General features: G+C 38.6%; 1 protein-coding gene across 3 annotated transcripts in view; it reads right to left on the reverse strand.

The window, feature by feature from the left end:
- Positions 1 to 2,492: 2,492 nt before the first annotated feature.
- The window catches only part of ATP2B2 (ATPase plasma membrane Ca2+ transporting 2), a 272,273-nt gene continuing 258,378 nt past the window's right edge, over positions 2,493 to 16,387 (reverse strand). For all 3 annotated transcript variants that reach the window (XM_058166189.1, XM_058166188.1, XM_058166190.1), the window contains one exon: positions 2,493 to 5,876. In XM_058166189.1, coding sequence (XP_058022172.1) covers positions 5,565 to 5,876 — 312 coding nt within the window. In that variant the 3' untranslated portion in view covers positions 2,493 to 5,564. The remainder of the gene's footprint in view (positions 5,877 to 16,387) is intronic.

Below are 16,387 nucleotides of genomic sequence, written 5' to 3' on the forward strand. Positions count from 1 at the left end.
CAAGTTAATTTGGCAGGCTAGGCAATTGCTGCCTTCATCCCTCACTGCTGCATGTGTGTCCTCCTAAAGCTGTGTGCTTGAAGGAAAAGGTAAAAAGAAGGAGTGTAAAACTTTGGTATTTGGTATACAAAAACCTATAAGGGACGCAGTGGCTCAGGGGCTAGGACAGCTGTCGATCGGCAGTTCGGCAATTCGAATCCATAGTGCTGCCGTGTAATGGGGTGAGCTCCCGTTACTTGTCCCAACTTCTGCCAACCTAGCAGTTTCAAAAGCACGTAAAAAATGCAAGTAGAAAAAATAGGGACCACCTTTGGTGGGAAGGTAACAGCGTTCCATGCACCTTTGGCGTTGTCATGCTGGCCACATGACCACGGAGACGTCTTCGGACAGCGCTGGCTCTTCGGCTTTGAAACAGAGATGAACACCGCCCCCCTAAAGTCGGGAACAACTAGCATGTATGTGCGAGGGGAACCTTTACCTTTATCTTTATACAAAAACCTCCCAAAAATTCAAGGAAGGCTTGAATATTTTTAAATAAAGTAGATTACCTGAAAAAATAAATAACTAAACTGAAAGAAAAGTTATCTCAACACTACTCTTTTTTAACCAATTAAGTGTATAAATCACTGGAACTTACAGGAAAAGTTCCATCTCAGTGAATCAAATTAAATAATTTGTTTCATGAATGAAGGCATTCATTCATACATGTCCCAGGATAATGTTGCAGCATCCAATCTGGGTTGGTCACCATGACCAGAGGTTTTGTCTTCTGAGCTTTCAGACTCATGCTGGAGCCTATCCTCAGCCCATCCTCAATTCATTTCAATATTCCCTCATTTCTCTAGCAAAATAAGAAAATTACCTGCTACTTGAAAAATGTATTGATTTAAACCTACTTGCCGTTCACAAAATCACAGGACAATTTATATATCACATTATATTAAAATAATGAGAATTCTGTCAAACTCAAATGTTCTTCTCAAAATTCTGTAAAAGAGAAGATTTAAGAGATCCTGTCTCTCATAATTGATTATAAAAGACAAGCTCATAACAGCTTGATGAAATAATCATCTAGAATTTAATTTGAGGACTTGCCTCAGAAATTTGGACTTTGGCCATCTTAAACCAAAGCAAACTGTTGTTTAAAATGACCATAGAAGTGATGATGGATAGAGCCACATTTAAGACATATAAAACCCCAGGGAGAAAATAAAGCACTTTCAAATCAATTGTATGTATTTCATGAATTGATCCTTAATATATAATGCTAGAATTCTCTACACAATGAAAAACATTAGTAATTTATTTAAATCTCCTTATTAGTATTGCAGTGGAGATAAAATAGGCATTTCATTTATCTGAGGCATTCTCAGAATCTTTGACTTCTGCCATATGCTAGAAAATTCTCCTGAAGAAATTATAAAAAGTTTTGGAGAACTTTTACATTAACCGTGTTTTAGTTTTGACAGTGGTCTTTATTAAGGAGAAAATATTTAAATTCTGCTGCATTTCAGAATTGGAACAGAGTTACAATTGGTAAGAAAAATATTCTTTCTTTAGCATTTCAGAGGATAGACACAGATAACAAATTTATCTCATCCCTCAAAAAAATCTTTTAATCATTTGGCAAAATAATTTAGATAACCAATATAATTCCATCATTTATATAAGATCAGATGATGGAGCCATGTACCCTGTAGTAATTTAATCAGGTGTTTTTATTTACAAATGCTCCAGAGGTGGGTTTCAGCAGGTTCTGACCAGTTCTGAAGAACCTGTAGCAGAAATTTTGAATAGTTCGGAGAACCGGTAGTAAAATTCTGACTGGCCCCACCCCCATCTATTCTCTGCCTCCCAAGTCCCAGATGATTGGGAGGAAATGGGGATTTTGCAGCAACCTTCCCCTGGAGTGGGGTGTAGTATCCTTCCCCTGCCATGCCCACCAAGCCATGCCCACCAAGCCATGCCATGTCCTCTAAGCTGGTAGTAAAAACCGGTAGTAAAAAAATTTGAAACCCACCACTGAAATGATCTAAGGAAAAGTTTCTGATTTTCGGTCAAATGTCTCATCTTCTTTATGAAGAGTTTAATTCCATCACCAGTGTCCGACAAAGTATTCTTTCTGTTGTAATGCCAAAACGCTTAAATAGTTTGGAATAAAATAGATTAAATAATTATATTAAATATACTCAAAAATGTGCTACCACAATGGAAAGTGGAAATTAAAAAATATTGTGTTCAGACATTTATTGTTCATGCTGCCCTTTGAATTTATTTATTTATTTTCAATTTCCACTTGTACTCCTGCCAGGAGATATTTATTTGACAGAAAGCAGCAAGAGAAACATAATAATATTTTAAACTATAAAATAATTTATATCAAATATTTTCCTTTTGGGTTGTTGGGTCGTAGTGTATAGTTTTGTTTTTGAAACTACAAACATTCCAGTATCGCACTGTAGAATAACAATAAAAAGCACAAATCTTTTGCATAGTATTAAATGAACAGAGACAGTGAGCTCTTTATTTACAATTATTGTCTAGATTTAAAAAATTCATAAAAACAGATGAATAAACATATAGAAATAATAACCCCTAGTGGGATGGATTGCCAAATGTACTGCTGTATTTTTTTGTTCCACAGATCTCATGCTTTCAAGGTACAATAGAGAGCAAGCATTTTATATATTGCAGTGAATTTCAACATATAGATCATCTTAGTTTTTTCATACCGCTCCTCCTGTCACAAAGAGGCCAAGCAATAGAAAAGTACATGATGCACATCTGGTAATCCAAGTTCTTTGAACTCATCCATTTTCGTCAATTTTCTTGAAAAAGGCTCTTTCATGTGTACATAAGCACAGTTTTTTGTTCTTGAGAGAATCCTATGCATCACATTAATATATAATCTATTTTCTTTTTTCTTTCTTTTAAAACCAGGTATATACAGAATTGAGTGCTGGTTTCTTTTGAACAGTTTTTCAAGTCAGCAAATGGTAGGTACCTTCTAGTTATTTAGGAAGCAATATTACAACACACACACACACACACACACCCAAACATAGTGAAATCTTAAAGAAAAAAAAATACAAGGGGAAAAAAGCCAATCTTGGGGAAAAAAAGGTAAATCATTATCATTAAGATGTTGAAAACAGAATGTATTCCAATAGCAATAATTCTGTAGTTACTTGAGTTCAAATCGACATGCTTTTCCCTGTATATAGACTTTATATTCTCAGATGTGGTATTCCACTGAGAATCTCAGTGATACACAAAAGTTAGTCACTGTTATTTACAATCCAAGGTTAAACCCTGACAAACTTTCAGTTTAATTGTAAGAATAAACTGATCAGCTGGACTTTCCTGCCAGCTGTGAGAGTTAAGAAATGGGTAACACCGTTGAGAAGAGGGTTGGACAAACCTAGAAATATTTGCTGTTCTGTCAGACGTTTGGATCAAAACAAATAGTGTATTGTCAAAATACATTTAAAACCATATTAGAAAAGTCCAGAAGCTGGCAATTCAAGTTGATTAGAACTTTCCTGGCTGAATAGTCATGAGCATGCCCTTGGATTATTATTCATTTCAAGCCGGCATTTGGCCAGGAACCTTATCTTGACTGAAGTGTTTCTGGCTTGCAATGGGTTCTTCTGATTACAGAGTTGATCCGCTTCATCAAACAACTTCAAAACAGCAGGTAATATCACTACTAGTAAGTTGATAAGCTAAATAAAACGGTCATTTGCCCACTCTTCTGGTATCGTTGTGTTAATCAAAATGTCTCCTGGTCTGTACAGTTTTATGGAAAAGATCATATGCCGAAAAGTTTTCAAGCAAACCTTGTACTAAATAGAAAAGTCAGTTATGAAAAAATTGTGACCCACAAAGAGCTTTGCATTCAAATGGTTAACATAACAATTATAGAAGTGTCTATATTTTCACGGCTGTTACCATCTTGAAAAAAAAAAAAAGCCCAATCACGTAGCAGACGTGATTAGGGGCTTTCCCTGTAGAAAGCACAATTTGAAATCAAAGTTGGTTAATTTCTACTATATAAGTTTGTGACTATGGGAAGACTTGGTTTTAAAATAATCACACAAAGCACATTAGTATACATTTCATAAAGTTTCATTCAGAACTACATAGTGCAGAAAATTATATATTTTCTCTTTTTTTTTCATATCAAAGCAACAAACCATAGTGGTTCTCATCCAAAATGCCAACAGCCCATATTTTGCAAGAAATGAATGTCTACTTTTTTAATAAAACAGAATCAGCACACAGTATTCCAATATTAGTCTGATCTTCATACAAAGCTAAATATAACTTATTTTCGAATGGATATTCAGAAACTCCAGTGAACTTTATTATAATGTCTTTTTTAAAAAAATATTTTTAAGAAGCCGTCGCAATACATTTAAATAAGGAAATGGCCTCATTATTGAGTATTGCATCAAGATGAAATGAAACAATTCATTAAAAAATAGAGAAAGAGAGAAAGAGAAAGAGAGCAAAAAACCTGATTATTTAAATTTCTTTTAAAACAAAGGAAGCCTTTCTATTCAGAACCCTCTATTTGGGATCACAATGCTACATCCAGTTTGTAATAGTTTGGCTTCTTTGTTATTTGCTAGCAGTATCTACATAACCCCATCCCACCTCCCACCCCCAAACCCCATCAATCTGTCAGGCAAAAATCAGATCACAGCAAATTGTAAATGATCTCGGCAGGTAGTGCTGTCTTAAACCTACAAATGTTAAGGAAATTATCTACAGTTCTGTAAACAAATTACATTCTTTATTTTCAGGACATAAATAAGTTAAAATAGAATGATTTGAGCAGAAAAAAGGCAACATGCCAACAAAGAAATGTGTGCATGTGTGTGTGTGTGTGTGTGTATATATATATATATATATTTCACACACAGATATACATACATACTTGTGCACACACATGCACATATAGTATATATGAGTATATGTATATGTGTGTAAGCTTAGATAATGGAGATATATTTATATTTATATATATATATATAGTTATAATATATTATTTATATATTTCTATATATATTTTCATAAATGTTCATTTTAGGTTCCTCTGGCCAACTGGTGCAAATCTATTGTGCAAGTTAAGCTTTGCAATTAAAAAAAAATTAAATTAATCTATACAACTGAGTCCATGCCACACAAGCATTTAAAAAACTCACAAACTGGTGAATTGGATAAATAGCTTCAAATAAGTCTTCTCCTTTTCCTGTTCAAGGAATTAAAAAGGAGGTCGGGTTGAAGTGGGTAATACATTCATGCAGGATAGTGTTTGTATTGTTTTTGTTTGTTTCTGCAGGAGACAAAAGGGGGAATATGTCAATCAACCATTCATTCTTCCAAAAATCACTGTGACTAATGATGCATTCATTTATCTGTTTCTTCAAAGTGATCAGGAATTCAAACAGCTTCTCAGCCAGCATTGTTTATACTTAATTGTCTCTGTTATATATTATTATTATTATTATCATTATTATTATTATTTATACTGATATTTTTGCAGTGACTTTTTTCAGCTAAAGTGATGTTTCCAGGCTATGGATTGGACTTCCTGGACTAGAAGAGGTAGCTGATTTGCTTGTGTCAGTTGTAAGGTTGATCCCACTGTCAACAGCACTATTGTTCTTGTTCAGCGAAGATGGGGGACTCGGCTTTTGCTTGAGGACAGAGTCTTCTTCTAGTTCTGTGTCATCAATGAGAGGAATATGGGGCTGGGAATCTTCTATCCTAAATTCAGGATGAGTCATAAAGTTGTGAATGGAGGTTCTAGATTCCGGTTTTTCCAAACCTTCATAGAGAGAGCTACGGAATGCCTTCACGACGCGGATCTGGGAGAAGGAAAAAGATGAGAGATGTCAGTGGCAACTGCTTTTTGAAAGCACCACAGAGTGATGTCAATTCTTGGGGAAAGGGGTATTGAGTGAAAAAATGTGATGTATGGTTAGGGCACACAGGCAGCTGTAGTTCACAGTCTCTGGATTCTAAAGGCATAAACAAGAGGCTCAGCTTTGTACATTTTGAGCATCTGTATGAACTGCAATGTTAAGACCATATGAGTTTAAAGCCATCAGACCTGTTCCCAGAACTGATGGGAAGCGCTGGTTAAAGAAAGCGAAATCCACTCATGTGGTGCATTCCTAGTAAAAGACAAGCCATGTTAATTCCAAAGCAAATGTAGTACCATGCATTTTTATCGTTTTGCAGTGAGTAAGAAGGAAAGCCTTGGTGTATTTTTTACAATATTCCTTTGTACAGAAAAGTATAAGACAAAATAAATTGCATATCTCAAACAAGAAAGCACAAAACACAAGACACAGTTGGATGGAGAAGTATGAGAGACAAACACAGGAGCCAAATGTAAGAACCCCCCAAAATAATGAGCATCTTTTTTCCCAAATAAAATAAAGTAAAGCAAAATAAATGAAGCAGCCAGGAGCACAGCAACGACAACAAGAAAAAAAAAGAGAAGCCAAGCAGACAAGATATTGGGGCAAAAACATGCTAGGAAAAAATCTGTTATCACGTAAACACAGCTAACTGGCACACAACAACTACACTTGAAAGCCTGGATAATGTGAACATGAAACTGTTGATCAACTTTTGTTTATTTTTCATGCATATGTGAGATAAACACTCGAGTATAAACCCAATGTTCTAGCCATTTTTTTAAAAAAAAACCTATATAATAATTTAATATATATTGTGATTATATAATATAGGTTTCATATAATGGAATTATAAAACATCAGATTACTTCATCTGTAATTCATGTAACCCTTGTAAATGACTCATAAAGATAAATTAGTAAAGGTATATTTTTATGTCAGTTCTGCAGCTCTCGAACTATGACCATTTAATTGTTTCAGTGTATTTTTCCTGCTTTTCTCTTACTAAATTATAAGATGAGAAAAGTGAGTAGTAGGTTTTATTAGATAGAATTATGGCAATACAACAGACCAATTTCTACGTCTGCAGACATCTGAGGTGAGAACTGATCCATCTGTTGAGGGGCAGAAAAATTCTCCTTGAAAGAAGACAGTGTTTTAAATGTCTCCTATTCTCCTGCTACCAAGGAGAAAAGTGGCATTTCTTGAAGGTAAAAAAAAATCACCAAGGAAAAAAAAACAGAATGGTAAAATATGTGCACTGTTGAGAAATGTATCATGATTATAAATGAATTCTGTGGCTTCTGGGCATTTTGCTTGGCCCTTAATTATAGGGTGAATGGAACAACCCTGCTCATTCCCTAAACAGGGTCATTGCAGCCACTCTGCAGGCTGCAGGATTTAAAGCTGGTGAGGAGACTGCAACTATCTTAAAGATCAAAAATCCAGTCCTAGTGGCATCACCGAGTCTGGAAACTCTCTTGTGGTTGGTTCTTCACTTCAAATGTTCCAAACCCCTGCTTTAAGATGTGGCCCTCGATTAGAAAAAAATTTCTCTCAGAAGAACTGAGATCACACCAGTAGCTTCTAAATTTAGCTCTGATTGCATCTAGAACTTGAATAGCCACTGAAATTTTTGACTTAACTACTGTTGCAAAACCAAAATGAGAATAGGGAAAGGAAATCAAACTGTTTTCCTCACACACAAAAGTTTCTAATTCTTCAAAGTTCTTTTTGTGAACTCTTCAAAGTTAATTGCTGCAGACACACAATAGGCCAAGCACATTTCCAGTTTCTTGTTGTCCTTTCAATCTGGCATATATGCACCAGCTGGTTAAAACATTTTCCCCCTTGGCCAAAACTATATCTGCAGTTAAAAGTGAAGGTAGTACTGCACTTAATCTATGTATTGGGGAACTCTTCTCAGAAATTATCCCTAAGGTCTTTTCTTATTCAAGCATTTATGGTAGGAGAAACATAATGGGCATTTAACTATGTCTTATTTTGGCCAAAGAACTCTGAAACAGAAAATGCCCAGTATGATAGACAGTTCATCTTGTCAGGTTGTAGAGAGTGCTGTGGCACGGCAGCTACCCCAGTACCTGGATGAAGCCGTCTATCTAGACCCGTTCCAGTCCGGTTTCCGACCCGGATACAGCACGGAGACAGCTTTGGTCGCGTTGGTGGATGATTTCTGGAGGGCCAGAGACAGGGGTTATTCCTCTGCTCTGGTCCTATTAGACCTCTCAGCGGCTTTCGATACCATCGACCATGGTATCCTGCTGCACCGGTTGGAGGGATTGGGAGTGGGAGGCACCGTTTATCGGTGGTTCTCCTCCTATCTCTCCGACCGTCGCAGACGGTGTTGACAGGGGGCAGAGGTCGACCGCGAGACACCTCACTTGTGGGGTGCCGCGGGGTCGATTCTCTCACCCTCCTGTTCAACATCTATATGAAGCCGTTGGGTGAGATCATCAGTGGCTTTGGGGTGAGATATCAACTGTACGCTGATGATACTCAGCTGTACTTTTCACCCCGGCCACCCCAACGGTTGTCAAGTGCTGTCCCGGTGTTTGGAGGCCGTCTGGTCTGGATGGGGAGGAACAGGCTCAAGCTCAATCCCTCCAAGACGGAGTGGCTGTGGATGCCGGCATCCCGATACAGTCAGCTACAGCCGCAGCTGACTGTTGGGGCGAGTTATTGGCCCCAAAGGAGGAGTCGCAGCTTGGGTGTTCTCCTGGATGCACGGCTGTCGTTTGAAGATCATTTGGCGGCCGTCTCCAGGAGAGCCTTTCACCAGGTTCGCCTGGTGCGCCAGTTGCGCCTTCCTTGATCGGGATGCCCTATGCACAGTCACTCACGCTCTGGTTACCTCCCGCCTGGATTATTGCAATGCTCTCTACATGGGGCTCCCCTTGAGATGCACTCGGAGGCTTCAGTTGGTCCTATTCTCCTGCTACCAAGGAGAAAAGTGGCATTTCTTGAAGGTAAAAAAAAATCACCAAGGAAAAAAAAACAGAATGGTAAAATATGTGCACTGTTGAGAAATGTATCATGATTATAAATGAATTCTGTGGCTTCTGGGCATTTTGCTTGGCCCTTAATTATAGGGTGAATGGAACAACCCTGCTCATTCCCTAAACAGGGTCATTGCAGCCACTCTGCAGGCTGCAGGATTTAAAGCTGGTGAGGAGACTGCAACTATCTTAAAGATCAAAAATCCAGTCCTAGTGGCATCACCGAGTCTGGAAACTCTCTTGTGGTTGGTTCTTCACTTCAAATGTTCCAAACCCCTGCTTTAAGATGTGGCCCTCGATTAGAAAAAAATTTCTCTCAGAAGAACTGAGATCACACCAGTAGCTTCTAAATTTAGCTCTGATTGCATCTAGAACTTGAATAGCCACTGAAATTTTTGACTTAACTACTGTTGCAAAACCAAAATGAGAATAGGGAAAGGAAATCAAACTGTTTTCCTCACACACAAAAGTTTCTAATTCTTCAAAGTTCTTTTTGTGAACTCTTCAAAGTTAATTGCTGCAGACACACAATAGGCCAAGCACATTTCCAGTTTCTTGTTGTCCTTTCAATCTGGCATATATGCACCAGCTGGTTAAAACATTTTCCCCCTTGGCCAAAACTATATCTGCAGTTGAAAGTGAAGGTAGTACTGCACTTAATCTATGTATTGGGGAACTCTTCTCAGAAATTATCCCTAAGGTCTTTTCTTATTCAAGCATTTATGGTAGGAGAAACATAATGGGCATTTAACTATGTCTTATTTTGGCCAAAGAACTCTGAAACAGAAAATGCCCAGTATGATAGACAGTTCATCTTGTCAGGTTGTAGAGAGTGCTGTGGCACGGCAGCTACCCCAGTACCTGGATGAAGCCGTCTATCTAGACCCGTTCCAGTCCGGTTTCCGACCCGGATACAGCACGGAGACAGCTTTGGTCGCGTTGGTGGATGATCTCTGGAGGGCCAGAGACAGGGGTTATTCCTCTGCTCTGGTCCTATTAGACCTCTCAGCGGCTTTCGATACCATCGACCATGGTATCCTGCTGCACCGGTTGGAGGGATTGGGAGTGGGAGGCACCGTTTATCGGTGGTTCTCCTCCTATCTCTCCGACCGGTCGCAGACGGTGTTGACAGGGGGGCAGAGGTCGACCGCGAGACACCTCACTTGTGGGGTGCCGCAGGGGTCGATTCTCTCACCCCTCCTGTTCAACATCTATATGAAGCCGTTGGGTGAGATCATCAGTGGCTTTGGGGTGAGATATCAACTGTACGCTGATGATACTCAGCTGTACTTTTCCACCCCGGGCCACCCCAACGAAGCTGTCGAAGTGCTGTCCTGGTGTTTGGAAGCCGTACGGGTCTGGATGGGGAGGAACAGGCTCAAGCTCAATCCCTCCAAGACGGAGTGGCTGTGGATGCCGGCGAGTTATTGACCCCAAAGGAGGGAGTGCGCAGCTTGGGTGTTCTCCTGGATGCACGGCTGTCGTTTGAAGATCATTTGGCGGCCGTCTCCAGGAGAGCCTTTCACCAGGTTCGCCTGGTGCGCCAGTTGCGCCCCTTCCTTGATCGGGATGCCCTATGCACAGTCACTCACGCTCTGGTTACCTCCCGCCTGGATTATTGCAATGCTCTCTACATGGGGCTCCCCTTGAGATGCACTCGGAGGCTTCAGTTGGTCCAGAATGCAGCTGCGCGGGTGATAGAGGGAGTCACGCGTAGCTCACATGTGACACCTCTCCTGCGCAGACTGCACTGGCTTCCTGTTGCCTTTCGGGTGCATTTCAAGGTCTTGGTAACCACCTTTAAAGCGCTCCATGGCTTGGGACCTGGGTACTTACGGGACCGCCTTCTGTTACCTCATGCCTCCCACCGACCGTCGCTCCCACAGAGGGCCTTCTCAGGGTGCCGTCCGCCAGACAATGTCGGCTGGCGGCCCCAGAGGAAGATCCTTCTCTGTGGGGCCCCCACTCTTGGAACGAACTCCCCTGGTTTACGTCAAATTTCTGACCTTCGGACTTTTCGCCGCGAACTGAAAACATATTTGTTTGTTCGTGCGGGGCTTTCTTAAATTGTTGAATTTTAAATCTTAAATTTTCTTTCTAGTTTTAATTGGGGTTTTTAGATTCATAATTCTTAATTTTTCGGCCATACTGTATAATAAGTTTTTTAATTGTATTTTAACTGTATATTGTTCTTTTTTATCCTGGCTGTACACCGCCCTGAGTCCTTCGGGAGAAGGGCGGTTTATAAATCCAATAAATAATAATAATAATAATAATCTTAAGAGAAAAAAAGCATGTTGAGAAAGGAATTATCCCTGTCCACTGAACAGTTGTTATCCCAGTGTTACATTTCTATAGAATTCTATAGAATAATTGAATAATTAATTCTATTTAAATTCTATTTTTAAAAAATCCTGGGTCTTTTGCATAAATAATTTTGAAAGAAATTCATTTGCCTGTAACTCATCAGGAGCAAGCAGTGTTTCAAAAAAATGTGGTCTGGAGTCAGAGAACAATTATAAACATTTAGGATTACTTTATATATATTAGATATAAAATCACCTCAGGAGCTATTTGTATTTTTGGGATACTATTAATGTGCTTTGAAATAATAGAAAATAATAGTAGTTTGGGTTTTAGATTTTGGCAGTGGTTTGCTCTCCAAGCTTGTTTCAATTTAGTTTCTGAACATTTCATTACCAGACTAGGTAACATCATCAGCAGAATTTTCTTGTCCTTGTTCTCCTTAATTTATAAAATCCAGCTGATGGTATTACCTAGTCTGGTAATGAAACGTTCAGAAACTAAATTGTAACAAGCTTGGAGAGCAAACCACTGCCAAAAACTATTAATGTGTGCTCAGAAATCTTTTGCTTGGAGGGTTATTACTATGTTTACTGTAGGTATTGGAAGCAATGATTAAAAAAGAGGATATCCAAGATAATCCAGTGAAGGGCCGGTTTAGCTCTGCCTGGTAAGGCCTGTTATTAAGAACACAAAGCCTGCAATTACTGCAGGTTCGAGCCCGGCCCAAGGTTGACTCAGCCTTCCATCCTTTATAAGGTAGGTAAAATGAGGACCCAGATTGTTGGGGGGGCAATAAGTTGACTTTGTAAATATATACAAATAGAATGAGACTATTGCCCTATACATTGTAAGCCGCCCTGAGTCTTCGGAGAAGGGCGGGGTATAAATGTAAACAAAAAAAAAAAAAAAAAAAAACACCTTCTTGGTATAGTCCAAATACAATCTGCCTGGTAGACCACATCATTAGCCTATAAAATGATTCAAACAAAACTTTATTCATCACTCTGCCTCCATTGCTGTATCAGTGATCTGACTTTTGGAATCTGTCTAGAGGCTACCATGGGTCTGGGTTGCATGGGAGCCCATCGGTGTTTCTTCTTTTTTAGGAAAATGTTTTGGATTATTCCTCCTCAAGATCAGAGTAAAGAATGAAGTTTGGTCCCTATAAAGTTGGGAAAAGTTAAGCAAGGATGATTCATATATAGATGGAGGGAATCTTGGGACACTGTCTTTCACATATGGCTGGAAATGAATATAGTGAAAAGACCCTCATGAAGTATTGCAGGCAACTATCATCTGTAGCTAGAAGAATAAGCTTTCTTGCTGGTGTTTAAATTCTATGCAATTAAATCCATTTTTTTTTACTTCTTTTCTAGAAATAATGTGCCATGGCCAAATTAATTTGACTTTCAGTGTAGAAGATACTAAGAGGCATCAGTATGCATCTAGTCTATTTTAAAACAATATACATATATTGATTTGCCATTGCCTTGTTTCCAAACCAGTTTGTGAATCTGTTAGATTAGGTACACTTTAGCAATTCTGCATATACAAAATCTAGGAAACTCATCGAATATCATCTCCAGAGATCTTTCTATTTGCTGATCTTTAAATTTAATTAGGCTCTATAGAATCACATTTAACTTTTATACAAAAGAATAACTGAATCTCTATTCGGAGATTTTGTGAAGGTAAATGCAGGAGGTTAGGTTATTTCATGCCATCTTTGAAACTTTGTAGGCCTGTTCTCTGTGCACATATATTGTATGGAAACACACCAGAAAATATGTATATCATAAAGATGGCGATTATGTAATGGAGACAGCTAATGAAAAGAAATGACAAAACATCATGAAACATGGCTCCATTTTCTTACAGGAATGGAGACAACAGAAAAATGTTTTTAACAAAGGACTGGGGTAAGGGTGGGGATCACATTTCAGGACATTCTGACATGGCTTTTAGTTTCCACTTCCTTCGTCTCTGCTGCTGCAATGAAAAGTTTTTCAGATTTGCTGAAAGCAAGACTTCAATAGTTCTATTCGGCAAACAAAGGATAAACACTAACACATTTTTACCTCCATTTGAAGAAAAATAATCATTCTGGCCAAGTATAGAATATCCCTCCTCACAATGCAGTATCGGTAACCCATTTTCAGTTGTACTAGAGTGGTAGGATATGGGCTTATACTCGAATGTTTACCTGGCTTTATCTAAGCCAAGTACCAGAATTGGGTTCACATTCATTATCAGGCTCAAGGTTAAAGACTCACAACCTCTTTTTATTGCACTCTCTCCTGCTGAACCCTTTTGTCCAGGGGTCTCTAGCCCTCTAGGAAAACAAACACATTGAATATTCAGAAAGCAGAGTGAAGGGTACTGCAAAAGCAAATATTTCATTTCTACTGAAAGCCCTACACCAAGAAGAGCTGCTCAGGTAAATGTGAAGTCAGTTTTGCAAAGAGATGGTAACTCAAAGGGAGTAGTTACTTTACTTAGTTGTAGTTGCAATTATGCAAAGGCAAGGCTGAGGTTCGATTTACCCTCCTTTCAGCATATTAAAAATACTGAGGAATATTTCTATTTTGCTAGCAGCCATAATACCTTGGGCATTTCCTGAACTCAACCAGCACCATCACAAAGATATTTATTGGAATTTTTGTCACCTGGTAGAGCCCAAGAGATTTTATTTTAGTGCCTGATGAGGAAGCATTGTTATCTATTCCACATGCAGAAACAAAGTGGACTAGCTGCAGAAATTTCAATACTAGCAAAAAACCAACAGCTTTTAAGGTATATATTATTTTAGAGAGGACAACATAGGCTGTTTGAGATTTGCACTTGTCCTTCATGAGAAAGGAATCCAGGTTGACACATACAATTTTGTCTTCAGGAGGACACGGCAAGCCTGACACTGCTAAATGCCACATCTGCCACAAAAAGTAAATGCCAACTCAGAGGGGGTCCTGGATTGGGGTGGCACTTTCTTAAGTCAGTCCACCAAAACACATAAGCAGTCTCCATGATGAAGATGGACTTGGTCTAGAATATTATTCTACAATCTTCCTTAAATATTTGATCATATTTTACAAGAGAAAAAATATGCCATATTAAGGTTGCATATGCTTTGAAAAGAACTGTCAAGGTTCCAACTAATGAACCAAAGCAAATCAGAACTCTGAGACTAGAATCCTCCTCAAAGAACTTCTTTATTGAGTACATCATATCGGCACTGTTCTAAATGGGTTCTTTTAGGAGGATTCCTCAAGAACTTTCAGAGGTTTTATACCTCCTATGAGCCCCTGCGTATGCATAGCAGCCTTCTGCTACCAATTAAAGCAGCTGTATCCTTTCTCACATTTGTGTGCAAAGTCTGAAAATAAGAGGTTGCTTCTTCATGTGAATGAGCCAACATCTTTAGCAGAAATCTGAAAAAGGTGACTATTTTAATTATTAGAAGAGACATACTATGCCCACAGTCACGGTTGGTGTATAAAACAGGGATTGTTCACATATTTATCCAAGTTTTCCTTACATATGCTAGAAAATGGGGAATCTAATCATAAAGAAAAAATCTATTTTGAACTCAGATTGTTTATTGGTGAGACTTTGGCTAAAACACTTATTTTATTTTGCACATGAATCAGGATTTTTTTTTAATTGCATTCTAATTAGGTAGCAGAGTTGCAGCATATTTCATGCCATCTTTGAAACTTTGTAGGCCTGTTCTCTGTGCACATATATTGTATGGAAACACACCAGAAAATATGTATATCATAAAGATGGCGATTATGTAATGGAGACAGCTAATGAAAAGAAATGACAAAACATCATGAAACATGGCTCCATTTTCTTACAGGAATGGAGACAACAGAAAAATGTTTTTAACAAAGGACTGGGGTAAGGGTGGGGATCACATTTCAGGACATTCTGACATGGCTTTTAGTTTCCACTTCCTTCGTCTCTGCTGCTGCAATGAAAAGTTTTTCAGATTTGCTGAAAGCAAGACTTCAATAGTTCTATTCGGCAAACAAAGGATAAACACTAACACATTTTTACCTCCATTTGAAGAAAAATAATCATTCTGGCCAAGTATAGAATATCCCTCCTCACAATGCAGTATCGGTAACCCATTTTCAGTTGTACTAGAGTGGTAGGATATGGGCTTATACTCGAATGTTTACCTGGCTTTATCTAAGCCAAGTACCAGAATTGGGTTCACATTCATTATCAGGCTCAAGGTTAAAGACTCACAACCTCTTTTTATTGCACTCTCTCCTGCTGAACCCTTTTGTCCAGGGGTCTCTAGCCCTCTAGGAAAACAAACACATTGAATATTCAGAAAGCAGAGTGAAGGGTACTGCAAAAGCAAATATTTCATTTCTACTGAAAGCCCTACACCAAGAAGAGCTGCTCAGGTAAATGTGAAGTCAGTTTTGCAAAGAGATGGTAACTCAAAGGGAGTAGTTACTTTACTTAGTTGTAGTTGCAATTATGCAAAGGCAAGGCTGAGGTTCGATTTACCCTCCTTTCAGCATATTAAAAATACTGAGGAATATTTCTATTTTGCTAGCAGCCATAATACCTTGGGCATTTCCTGAACTCAACCAGCACCATCACAAAGATATTTATTGGAATTTTTGTCACCTGGTAGAGCCCAAGAGATTTTATTTTAGTGCCTGATGAGGAAGCATTGTTATCTATTCCACATGCAGAAACAAAGTGGACTAGCTGCAGAAATTTCAATACTAGCAAAAAACCAACAGCTTTTAAGGTATATATTATTTTAGAGAGGACAACATAGGCTGTTTGAGATTTGTACTTGTCCTTCATGAGAAAGGAATCCAGGTTGACACATACAATTTTGTCTTCAGGAGGACACGGCAAGCCTGACACTGCTAAATGCCACATCTGCCACAAAAAGTAAATGCCAACTCAGAGGGGTCCTGGATTGGGGTGGCACTTTCTTAAGTCAGTCCACCAAAACACATAAGCAGTCTCCATGATGAAGATGGACTTGGTCTAGAATATTATTCTACAATCTTCCTTAAATATTTGATCATATTTTACAAGAGAAAAAATATGCCATATTAAGGTTGCATATGCTTTGAAAAGAACTGTCAAGGTTCC

This window comes from Ahaetulla prasina, chromosome 2, assembly GCF_028640845.1.
Source record: "Ahaetulla prasina isolate Xishuangbanna chromosome 2, ASM2864084v1, whole genome shotgun sequence".
Taxonomy (NCBI): Eukaryota; Metazoa; Chordata; class Lepidosauria; order Squamata; family Colubridae; genus Ahaetulla; species Ahaetulla prasina.